Source organism: Passer montanus, unplaced genomic scaffold, assembly GCF_014805655.1.
Source record: "Passer montanus isolate IOZ18808 unplaced genomic scaffold, ASM1480565v1 scaffold20, whole genome shotgun sequence".
NCBI classification, from domain to species: domain Eukaryota; kingdom Metazoa; phylum Chordata; class Aves; order Passeriformes; family Passeridae; genus Passer; species Passer montanus.
Genome location: NW_024366592.1, coordinates 3451298 through 3463721, shown reverse-complemented (window position 1 = coordinate 3463721; position 12424 = coordinate 3451298). Strand labels below are relative to the sequence as shown.

General features: G+C 47.3%; 1 protein-coding gene across 1 annotated transcript in view; it reads right to left on the bottom strand.

The window, feature by feature from the left end:
• CACNA2D4 (calcium voltage-gated channel auxiliary subunit alpha2delta 4) overlaps positions 1-12424 on the bottom strand; it is a 121061-nt gene that overhangs the window by 58681 nt on the left and 49956 nt on the right. Inside the window, exons 24-26 of the mRNA XM_039708244.1 lie at positions 11660-11755; positions 9565-9692; positions 5561-5641 (exon numbers count right to left, since the gene is read on the bottom strand). Coding sequence (XP_039564178.1) covers positions 5561-5641; positions 9565-9692; positions 11660-11755 — 305 coding nt within the window. The remainder of the gene's footprint in view (positions 1-5560; positions 5642-9564; positions 9693-11659; positions 11756-12424) is intronic.

Below are 12424 nucleotides of genomic sequence, written 5' to 3'. Positions count from 1 at the left end.
ATTTCCGTGCATTTTAACAGCTTCTACTGATGCTACCGTCACTTTCCAGAGAGAAGGTTGAAATGTTTTATCCATCCAAGCAACAGAACTGTAGGAATATGGAATTGTGTGCAGATTAGCTTGAAAAGATGCCACAGCAACAGTCCTGCTGAAAAAGCCACCTGCACCTCCTGTTCCTGCTTGCTGGTAGCAGACAGCAGGTAGCCAAAATTGGAGACCAAGGAAGAGATGGAGAGACATCAAGCTGGCCAGGAATTGCTTTTCAAATGAAGAGCTTCCATCAGACTGACAGAGGATGAATTTTAAGCAGAGGTAAAATGGCAAAATTACTCCCCATTACCTACTTTTCAGACTGATTGGTTTCAAATTCTTTTGAGAAAAAAAAAATCAAAATATTTTTTTAAAGTCTGCTCCTGCTGTGAGTACAGTGCTTTTCTGAAAATACTGGTCTTGATAACTCAGTGTCCCAAAATTCTGTCTTTAAAACAGATACAACATTTCTCTTCTCTGCCCCTGGTCTGAGCTTGCCTAGGGCTCTCCCCAAACACATCTGCATGAATTGCTGGTGTCATGGGATAAGGATTTCATTGTGGTCCAGTAACTGCTGGTAAGAGCAGCTACTTCCAATATCAACAGAGGAGAGAAGTGTTGTGTAAAATAAACCTGCATCTCCCCAGTGCCCATTTGGATTACTTTTCTTGGGCACCACATGCATGCCCCATTGTCTGTCTCCCATCCCTGCCACATGACAGCTATGGACCCAAGCCTAGCTGTCCCTGCTGGGACTGGCAGCCAGCTGACAGCCCCAGAAGCTGAACAGCCAGAAGGTCAGGCAATGAAAGAGACGTCATCCACAGCCCGAAGTGACAGCTGAACTCCTGCACAGATTCCAGCAGTTTCACTGAGGCTTTAAATCACGAAAAGCTTCTGTCAGGAACTCCATGTGATTTCTGCCTTGCAGCCTGAGGATCAGAAAGCCCCAGGCTGTTGACTCACGGGAGGGAGCAGATGACAGTGCTATCTGGGGCAGGACATGGCTTGGGGAGAATGCCATCCCCATTCCTTATTTCTCATTTCCAGCGGAGTTAGTGTGCGTGAAAGGTACTGGACTGACATCCCAGGAGAATGGCTGCCTTCTAATTAATTATAATTAACCATCCAGGCATTACTTAATGTTTGCATAGTGCTTTCAAGTGCCAAAGCACAATATAGCAGGTAGATAATATTAATTCCAAGAAACATACCAACCCTGGTATAGTCAAACCAGGGCTGCTGTGTGGCTTCCCACCAAAGAGACCACACCAACTCAGCTCACACAAGTGGACCCTGCCTTAGCTCCACCATGTCCTCCAAGAAATCTGTGTGTACCCTGAACCCCTTGTGCACCCCTCCCAGGCCCATGGGAAGGAGAGGGATGGGTGAAAAGGGGTGAGGATAGGGCAGGGCAAAGGACACTTCCTTTCCCTCCTGAATTTGGCCACCTGGAGTGTAGAGTAGCATCTCTAATGGCAAGAGAAGCAGCTTGGACTCCCCCTCAAACCCATTCTGGGATTTCCCACTGAGCTAAGACAGGCTGAAATGGGAGGAAGGAGTCCCTTGTGCTTCCCCCTCCATCCTTTCTCTCAGCCCTCCAGACTGCAACTCTAATTCCATCTGACTGCTCCCTCACTCCCGGACAGCAGCCAGACTTGTGTCATCTTCCTGGACATTTGATTTTATCAGTTTGCCTTACTCTGCCCTGGCTATGGACTGCCATTCATCTGCCAGAAAAAAAGGGGCCCAATGCTGCCTGTAACTGGCATTCTCCCCATGGGGGCACTGAGGGTGCTCCCTCCCCATGAGCACGGCTGTAAATCCTGGAGCTTAATTTTTCACCGCATGCATAGTGAACATTTCAAAGTGCTTACAAATCCCCTCAAGCACCATCAAGTCAAACAAGTGACAGTAATGATCAGTGGCAGAATGACAGGCCAGTTCATACCACTTGTTCTTTTATAGGGGCACCTAAGAAGTCTCTGTTGTTCCCCGTTCACAGAACTGTGGCTGCATTTATTCAGAAACTACACATTTACCCAGATATTTGGTTTTCTGGGAACCAGTGCTGGGTACCAAACTTCTGCTAGTATAACTAAATCACCATGGTATCAATCCCAGTAAGGGCTGATGCCATCAGAATAACAATAACAACAATCTGCATCCCATTCTGCTCTGATTGCCTCTTGTGTGCCTCCACACTCCCTCCTTCCTTCACCCATCTCCTGTACCCAGGATGGTGTTGCAGCTCTCTCCAGCATAATTTCTGCTGCAGCCTCTCACAGTCCCCCAGAACCAGAATCTAGTAATTCAGGATAATTCTATTAACTGTGAGGGGAAATTAAGTGAAATTACTTACCCTGTAAGCTGACGCAGAAAGAAAAAATAATATTTCAATTGGTAGTGTGACCACTAGTTATTGCCCTTTTTTTTAAATGACTACTAGTATGAAAGATTCAGATGATGAACCTTAGTCACTACTAGAAAAGCAAATGGTAATGCATTTTTCTCCTCTCTGAACACCCCAAACATTAACTGACACCCAAGCCAGCACACAGAACCTATGTCAGCAAACCCTTGCACTCCTGCTGAAGTCAGTGAAGGCTACAGCTGGGGACATGAAGAACTTTGGACCCTTTGGGTGACAGTGTTTGCCCTGAAGCTATCATTTATACCATGGATCAGAGATGGGCTGTTTTCATCAAAGCTTAAGAAACCAGCAGTGAACACCCACCATGTGTGAGAGTAGCAGAAGATGCTTGTGGTCAGGTCACCTAATGTACCTGCTAGGGACAGAGTCTGTGGTACCTTTAAGGAACAAAAGCAATTAAAAATTCATTTCTCTGTCTCAGTTTCTGTGGTTGCCAGCAAGAAAACTGGTCCTGCATAATTTCCAAAATTGACAGATTTTTCACCTTATTGTCAGTGCTGGGGACATGAAGAACTTTGGACCCTTTGGGTGACAGTGTTTGCCCTGAAGCTATCATTTATACCATGGATCAGAGATGGGCTGTTTTCATCAAAGCTTAAGAAACCAGCAGTGAACACCCACCATGTGTGAGAGTAGCAGAAGATGCTTGTGGTCAGGTCACCTAATGTACCTGCTAGGGACAGAGTCTGTGGTACCTTTAAGGAACAAAAGCAATTAAAAATTCATTTCTCTGTCTCAGTTTCTGTGGTTGCCAGCAAGAAAACTGGTTCTGCGTAATTTCCAAAAATGACAGATTTTTCACCTTATTGTTATTGTTTAAAATATGTTTTTGTTTCCCTATCCTCTGCTGTTTCCTCCACCCTCTGCAAAGGATCCTGCCCTTTCACAGCATGTCCACACAGACAGTGTTCAGCATAACTGAGTGGGTGGAAATCTCCACAGGGGTTGTGGAAAGTGCTGCTGACAGAAGAGAAATGGCTCTGTCAGGGCCAGATCCTCCTGCCACTTGTTCTTGCTCCAGTGCTTCCAATGAGAAGTTTCCTTCCTTGAATTGATGCTGAGTGCCAGATTGTCCTGGTTTCAGCTAGGGTAGAGTTAACTTCTTCTCAGTGGCTGTTAGAGTGCTGTGTTTTGAATTCATAATGAGAATGTTTAGGTTTTTTGCTAAGTGTTTATCCTAAGTCAAGGGCTTTTTTCCTTGTCTCATGCTCTGCCAGCAAGGAGCTGAACAAAGGAAAATGGAAGGGACCATAGCTTGGACAGGTGACCTGAACTGACCAAAAGGACATTCTACACCACAGAACATCATGCCCACTATAGAAACAGGGGGGAGTTACCCAGAAGAGGCACCAGTTTGGGAAGAGATTCCTGGCATGGGTCAGTGGGTGGTGAGCAATTGTATCTTGCACTGCTTGTTTTTCCCTTTTTATTATTATTTTTATCATCATAACTTACCATTATTATTGTATCTTACTTAATTTTCAATTATTAAACTGTCCTTATCTCAAACTGCAAGTTTTACATTGATTTTCCTCCTCTGTCCACCAGGGCAGAGGGGTGAGAGGCTGTGCGGTGCTTAATTTCCAGCTGGGCTTGAACCACAGCACAGATGAAATGCTTGTGTCAGGAATGCTTTCCACAGGTCAGGAAAGTGAAGGAACAAGATCATGAAAAACAAGCTTCTTTTTTTAAAAAAATACTATTTTCTCCTCTTAATGCTTAGAAAAATGTATCAGTGCTGTACAGAGGCCCTTGGTGTGGTTTCAATGCTCTTTCATTTTCTGCTGGGTATAACACTGTCAGCTGGTATCAGTTTTGGGAGCAGTTTCTATCATCCAAGCACCTGTTAATGTGAACTTCACTGAAACCATCTCTGTGCACAGGTGCCTCTGGGCAGACTTCATAATAATTTTCTGGCTTTGGGCATAAGAGTGAAATGTTCTGTTTCATAACACTTCCTTCAGCTTTTAAGTACTTTCTCAATGCCCAGATGATAATTAAGGAGTATCACTGTCAGCTAGAACTTACTGAAATCCTGGAAACTAAGGAATGCTCCATCAGTTGAAATTAATTTGCTATAGTTTTACTGACTAGCAGTATTGAAGAACATTCTCTGTCTCTCACCCAGCCCAGGCAAAAGCAATGGCAGACTGTGGTCTGAAGGCATCTGCTGTGTGGCCTTCTCTCCACAGGGTGCTCCCATAATGAAGCTGTTATTTGGTGTCCATTCTGTCAGTCATTCCTTCCATCCTGTAAGGCTCCATTAGCACTAACCCTTCTTTCCCAAGAAGCTTTGCATCACAGCATATAATTACTCCATTACCTGTTCCACCAGCCTCTTCCTTTAGTCACTGCTTCCAGCTCTAAAACAATTTCCATGGAGCTACATCTTTTACCCCAGTACTCCTATGCTGAGTGGTTTAGTTGGACATGGTGCCAGGGTTACTGATAATGGTTTGTTTTGATAAATGGTGCCTGCTCTGTTTTACTTCTAAGTTTAATGCACTTCCAAAAGCTGAAGCAATTAATACAGAAAATGGTAAATCTTCAAAAGCTTTGGGGTTCTGTTGGAAATAATGTGCTACATGAATTTTCCAAAAGAAGATGCAGCCTAGTGAAGGTATGCAAAAAGGAGTTTAAAGCTCAAATACAGCAATAACTTTGGCAATCTATAGGTCTGAGTTGGAGTTCTAGCAACATGCCCATTCCACCAGCAGAAGTTATTTTTCATTTGAGATAACAATGGGGACACACAAACATGAAGCTGTTCCAAAGCCAAAAGTGTTTCCTGCAAAGTTTTAAACCTACACAGGCTTCCCAACCTACTCCTGCTCCAGAGAAAGAGTCTCAATCCATAAATCCACCAGCACTGGAGATGGGAAGCTTCCATTCAAGCAGCCCATTTCCCTTTCAGAAGCCTGTCAGCCATTCAGTACCTGTTCCATTATTCTCTGTTGAGCCTAGTTCTCAATACCACAAGCTATTGTGGCTCCTGTCACTTCCCTTGAATGACAAGTTAACAGCTCTCAGCTCCCACACTCAATGCAAGATGCAGCCATTTCATTCAAGATAAAAAGAGAAACCAGAATGTCCTACCTGCAGCAATTCCCATCTTCCCATCCACAGACACCGACACAGCCGTGCTCACTGTCACCACTTTTGGCAGGCCACCCCCCTCTGTCAAGACACAAATACAGCAGGCTTGGTTAGCTTACCCCCAGAGAGGAATAAAATGCAGCAGGAGCAGCTTGCCTTCACATTTTCCCATCCAGGACAGTGTGTACATATTCCTCAATTCTTGAAACATCCCACAACTTCGAGGGCTGTATCTTTCAAGACACAAAAGCAGCCTAATGGGCTATGAGAAGATTTTATTTTTCTCTTCTTTATGGCTCATGATAAAAGTGGCATCCTCAACATAAAGGAAGTGTCCAAGGCTGGATGGGGGGGGAAGTTTGAGCAATTTGGTCTCATGGAAGACATCCCTGCCAACAGCAATGGGTGTGGTACTAAGTGAGCTTTAAGGTCCTTTTCAGCCCAAAACGTTCCATGATTCTGTGATAAAATGTAGACAATTGGCCTCCTTGATTTTGGGCAGGTAGAGTTTCTCTTAGGCCAGAGAGCTGTTCTGCTCAATGCACCATCTAAACTCTGTAGAAGGAGGAAAAGCAGGATAGGTAATTCTGACAACACCTGCACACCAAAGGCCAGGTTTATGTTTAACTATTACCCAAGCCAGGCCAGCACTACAAACTGCAGACACAGCAGTTCCAGATGCTTCCAGAGCACTCTATTTTAGACATAAAGCCTTCTGGGACTCTGTTGCCTAAACTCTCTTATGCCCCAGGGTCTCCCAATTATCCTTTAGCTGCTGCTTTAAGCATCCTGTAGGTCCTGTGACACATCTGCCAGCCCTGTGCAGATCCCTGAGCTCCCATGGGGCATTTAAAATCACATGGCTGGATAGGCTCAAGCAACTAAACTCCATCTCTCATTGTCAGGGCAGTTGTTCCAGCCTGCAATTGTACATGTGGCAGATTCCATTTCTATTTTTTTTAAAGTGATTAGATTAGCTTCAGCTGGGGCACCTCTTTGGGAACTGCCAGGGGACAGTTTGAAGGCCAGTCTGATCGATGTAGTCTGCACCTGGTTCCCTCCTCACATGCTCTATGGAAATCTCTTCCTTAGGGATTCTTTCCTTCCCCACAACTCCAGCATTTGTTACTGCTTTCCATGTCTGCCTTCATCATTATAGGTGTGTCCAGAGCACAATTCAGTGCCTACCACAGTTTATCCTGGAGGCTCTCACTATTTTGTTTTTGCTTTTTGATCAAAGCCAGATTAACCTGTTTAAGTGTGTCAAAAGCAGTCAAACCTTTGTGAAATAAATACTCAGCTCACACGCCTTGGGCATGACCCTGCCTTTAAGATTCTCTTGGGTTGGCTATATGAAGCTTGTATCCCCAGGTGTCTGTTCTGTATATGCTGGATAATAGGTTCTGCACCCTTGAGACTGGTTCCAAGGGTGAAGGGGGGAGAGAAGAAGCATAGAGTTTGTTTTCAGGAGCTGCACTCACTGCTCCACATCCTGCTGCTGGACTGTGCTGTCTGCAGATGGACAGACAGCAGGACAGGGCTCTCCTTGGCTTTTAGTTAGTTTTTAGCCAGCTGAGGCAGAGAAGTTCCCTGGACTGTGGTTTTTCTTTTCCTTGGACCTGTTCAAAGCTGCTCTGCCCTGAGCACCAGCAGAGCAGCGGCAGCTCCACCTGTGGCCACCGGGCCGGGCTGGGCCGTGGCATTTCCAGCCCTGAGGGGCTGATCAGAGCCTGAGAGAGCTGAGCCACAGCCCACCCAGGGACTGGCTGGGTTTGGCATCTCTCTGGAGCAGCAAGAGCTTTTATTGCTTAATATTGTCAATTTTTTTGTGCTGGTAAATGCTTTGCCTGTTAAACAAACAGTTTTTTCCACTTTTCTCCAAGGCAATCTCTTTTTGGCAATCAGTTGTGGAAGGGGCCATTTGAATTTTCTTTCTAGAGGAAACCCCTTTAGAGGTTTTCTCCCAAATTTTCCCCAGACCCGGACAATGGTGAACCTCAAATATGTTGTCTGAGGATGGGACAAAAGAAGCAAAATACACTTAGGGTCTCTAGGAAAAAAATCCCACATTACACATGAAAATTCTGGGTTGCAAGAACATGAAAATTCTGGGTTGCAAGAACAGTGCTACTTGACATGCAGAGGCTTCCCTGCTGTCCTTTTATTCCTGAGACTTCTGGACACTGGAAGGAGGTGCTGTGCACAAACGATTGTGATGACCTGCAGTCATTTCCTGCTGGTTTCCTCCCCAGCAGAGAGCTGTTGGGGGTTTTCCTTCTTAGGTGATTAGAAGCTCATCTGCCATGAAAACCTCCTGTCACAGCAGGGGACTTGTGGGAAACATGAAAAGGGGACTTCAGCATCTGATAGAATTTAATAAGAAACTGGGTGGCCTATTTTGGCTAAAATGTGGGGCAGCCTTGCTTCATCAGATGTCAAGGAAGAGCCTGGACTCTGCTTTATAGTAAACCATTATCTCAGAAGCACTGGGTATTATTTCCTGGCCCTTCCCAGGCAGTCTCCCTGAGCTCAGCTGCTCATCCCTAAAGACTAATAATCTCCCTTACAGTTTAGGGCACAAGGTTTTCAGGGCCAAGTGCTACTTCTTACAAGGTGCCTGCAGGCACCAGGTTTCCAGGTGAGTGCGGTTCTGGACTTGATTCAAGCTTCTGACCATGGCCATGAAAAACAAAGAACAGTGCCAGCCACTTGTCCTCGGTCTTTATCCAAAACTAACTTCCAAGAAAGCCACAGCAAGCCACAACACCAATATTTGGCCAGCAGTGACTACTGTGGCCTGGTAATGGCTGCCCTAGGAAGTCCCACACGGTGTCACTGACTGGTTTTCCAACCCACGCTCTATTCCAAAGAGCAGATGCCGTGGCTTGCAGGGAGTGAAAGGTCCCTCCTGCCATCTCTCCCCCTCTCTCCACACTTGCTTTTCAAGTGAGATGTAAGGGTGTTGGGGAGAAAGAGGCTTTTGTAGGTTTTGAGGATTTTCTCTTTCCACTCCTTTCCCTACACATCCTGGTTCATCTCTTGCCTCCCAGGCTGGTTTCTTCTCTTTGCTACTTGCTTTCCCACCCACCAGACTCCTACCACTGTGCCACAAAAAGCTTTAACAGCTACAGTGCTGAGCTCTGTGACAGAGATGGAGAACTGGGGGCCAAGGAGGAGCACAGAGGGGATCTCTGCCTTCTGTGGAGGAGTCTCACATGAATATTTTGTGTTGCTTGTTTGTTTTTAGGCTCTTCTGCTCTCTTCCAGCCTTTGAGAAGGTCCTGGCTGGTCCTGCATACTCACAGGAATATACAGGAACCAACACCTTAAGCAAGAGACAAGCCACACCTTGCTTTCCTCTAGTGTTTGGACTTTGCTGTGCAGGACACCAATGCTATGGAAAAGCCTTTCTCTCCACCCTTTACCATAACAAACCCATCCTTTCCTGTCACGGAAAGTGGTGATGGAAAAAATGACACCCTCTGAACTTGGACTTCCTGACTGTTTGCTGGTCCCTCACCAGTGCCAGCTATTACTGTCATCCAGAAGGGATGAAGTTGTCCCCTCCCAAGCCTGGCCACATCTATGTGTCTTATTCCTTCTGCAATATCTCTCTTGTTCCCTTCTCATGTTTCATGTGTATTCCAGCCCCACAAGTACCTTGTGTTCCCCCAGCTCCTGCCTCTCTAAACCTTTCCATCTACCCAAGCCCCACTTTTCCATCTCCATTTCCATCCTTCTCCTCCTCTGTAGCCCTGCATTACTCATTACTGACTGCCTTCCCTACTCCTTGTAGCTTCATCTTTCAGGTGCGATCAGCATCTTGGCCATGAGCTCTGAGCCCCTCACTGGTGTGAAGGTAAAGCCAAGAGGGCAGGTCTCAGCACTTCCCACCAGGAGGGAGGCAGCCATAAAGGTACTGGGATGGGCTCGGTGTGGGATGTGAGGTGTGAAAAGCTTTTTGCTCTTTCCCTCTGTCTGCTCTACGCTTAGCCTGAGGTTACCTGAATCATCTTCTGAGACAATGCTGTAGATGAAGCTGCCGGGGGGATGCTCGGCCGCCCTGCGGTACCACAGAGGGAAGTGGTCCATGGTGAAGATGCTTTCCTTGTCCTTCTGCGTCAGGAATTTCCTGCCGGGAGACAACACGCTGTGGAGGAGCGGCAGCCCTCCTCGGGGCACCGCAGCGGGACACCTGCGGCCGGGCGCACCGCCCGCACCTCAGCACCCGAGGCTTTTGGACGGGCGAGGTGTGGCCGCTGTCCCCGCTGTCCCCTCGGGCAGGGCCGGGCCGGGCTCTCCCTCGCTCCTGAGGGGCGGCCGCCGCCAGGTGCCGCTGTTGGCCCGGGCCAGGCCCGCGGCGGCGGCCCCGGGAGGGCGGCGGCGCTCTGAGGGCCGGGCAGGGCGAGGGAAGCACGGCTGCTTGCGGCCATTGGTTACTGCAGGGGATGGGGAGCAGGTGAGGAAAGGGGATTCGGCAGTCTCCTGCGAAAACAAGCCACGCGCCCCAAACATAAGGTTATGCAACTGTGTGTAAATCCTCGTCTCCTCAGGAGATGCGCAGAGCACGGACCTCACGGCAACCTCCAGGATCTGAAGGGGGGCTACTGGGAAGCCAGAGAGTGGCTCTGTTAGGAACTGTAGTGATAGGGCAAGGAGAAATAGGTACATTCTGAAAGAGGGGAAATTTAGGTAAGATACTGAGAATAAATCTTTTAAGGTGAGGCTGGTGAGAAGCCAGAACAGGTTGCTGAAGGAGGTTGCCCCAGCCCTGGCAGTGTTCAAGGCCAGGTTGGATAAGGCCTTAAAAAACCTAGGTCTAGTGGGAGGTGTCCCTCCCCATGGCAGAGTGGGTCGGGGACAGATGATCTTTAAGGTCCATTCCAATCCCTTAACAAATTTTGTGATTCTGTGCTTCCTGGAGAGGCAGGAACTGAAGTGCTTGAGCAAAGAGTGCTTCTGAAGGCAAGAGGATGTGTCCTGGGAGCATGGCAGGACAGGCAGTGGGTGCTCAGGAGAGACCGCATGAAAATCAGGTCACTTGCTTCCCTGGAGGTTCATACAGCTTGCCTGGCAAATCCCTTTGTTTTCAGACTCTTGTTTTGCTGTATATTTTGACATAATAATTCCTCATTTACGATTCCTTCCTTTCAGGGGATTCCAGAAGCTCCTCCTGTGAGATATGTGGGGGTCTGTCTCTGCAGTGTGGTGACTGTGACTGTTTGAAGCACTGAACGCTGCTCCTGATGAGCAGTGGGAATCATCGCATCAGCCTCCTGCAGCACACAAAGGGCATTTCTCCCTTGTTGCCAGAGACTGACTGTTCTGAGTTGTTCAGACTGCTTCAAACACATGAAGAGTGTTACCTTTCAGACACAGCAGAGCTTGAGGATAGGACTGAAGTTTGGGGAACTTGGGGACAGTGAAACAGCTGCTGAGATGCTGATGTCCACCACCCACACGGTCCCTTTCAGTTCCATCTGCTGGTGTGCCTCTGTCACCTGTCTTTTCCTACAATGCATATCCAAAATGCAACAGAATGCAAACTACCCTTTCCATGTCAAAACCCTTCAGTGCACATGCACTTCTGCCTTGAGGGAGAGGACAAGAGAGTGAATGGGATGTGACAGATGTCAGTCACATCGCTTAACGCCTCACTGCAAGGCACTGGGATGCTGCTGTGATGTGGGCAGTGTGAGAGGCAGACCAGCATAAATCTGGGAGAGGAACTGAGACAGAAAGATCAAACACAGCCAAGCTGCAATGTCGCTGGGGCACTGGAGTGCAGAGCCTTTGCACTGCAAAATGGTCCTGGGGATATGGAGTGACTGTGGGCATTTTCTGTGTCAGCTGACTGAAGACAGGCAGTGGTTGAAGGGTTTCATTCAAATGAATGCACTTTGGGACAGCATTTTAAGAAAACCTCAAAAGGATAAGAGGAAGACAAAGGCCCCCTACTCTGATTCTGTGAACCAGCATTAATGCCATCAAGGTGTTGCTACTTTCCATTCTGTCTCCCCAAAAGCATTTCTAAGGTGATTTCATTCTGGCCCTTCAGAGACACTGACAGAAACCCTGTAATGCAGCTGAGGGACTTACTTGTTGGAAATCTTCTCAGAGCCCACATACAGGGCACTCCTCATGAGTCCAGCCCGAGTGCCCAGAAACGCCATCTCAACGCCTGCCTCAGTATCTCTGTGGAACAGAAGTACACAAGCAGAAGCACACAATTCTCATAAGAACAGCCATGATCCAGGGTGAGAGCCTTTCAAACTTGAAGCCACATCTGGAAACCTGCTCCAAGTTCATTTGCAAAAGTTCATTTACAGCAGGAGTGACAGTGGCTCCTCCCTGCTAATGGCAACAGGTTGTTACTGGCTGATAACTGGCAGGTTTAAGACTTTTGCTCAGGTTTAAACCTTTGAAATCTGCTTATTTCATTCTCTTTTAAGTAGGCCATAGGCTCCTCTGCCCCTGCTAGCTCTGCTCCAGGCTACTCTCATGAGGCTGAAGTGCAGGAGAGGAACTGCAGAAGGAGAATGGCTGGATCAGGGATGCAGAGAATGGCCAAGGTAGCAGAATGCAACTAAAAAGAGTGTGTTGGTGTAGCTATTTAAAGCCGTGCTGATAACTAGCAGGATTGTCACTGGCTCAGCTTCTGTTAGTGTAGGGATACAAGGGACTGAAACAGGGACAGGAGTCCAGTGGCCATGTATTTCAGTAAGTAGCACGTTGTCTGCTGAAAGAAGATCTGTGTGACATGATACAAGACACCACAAGCAACAGGTGCCACTGGAAATAATAAAATACAAAGCTGTTTACTGAAACAAGCCTGTCCACTATCTTCCTGAGGTTCAATCTGGA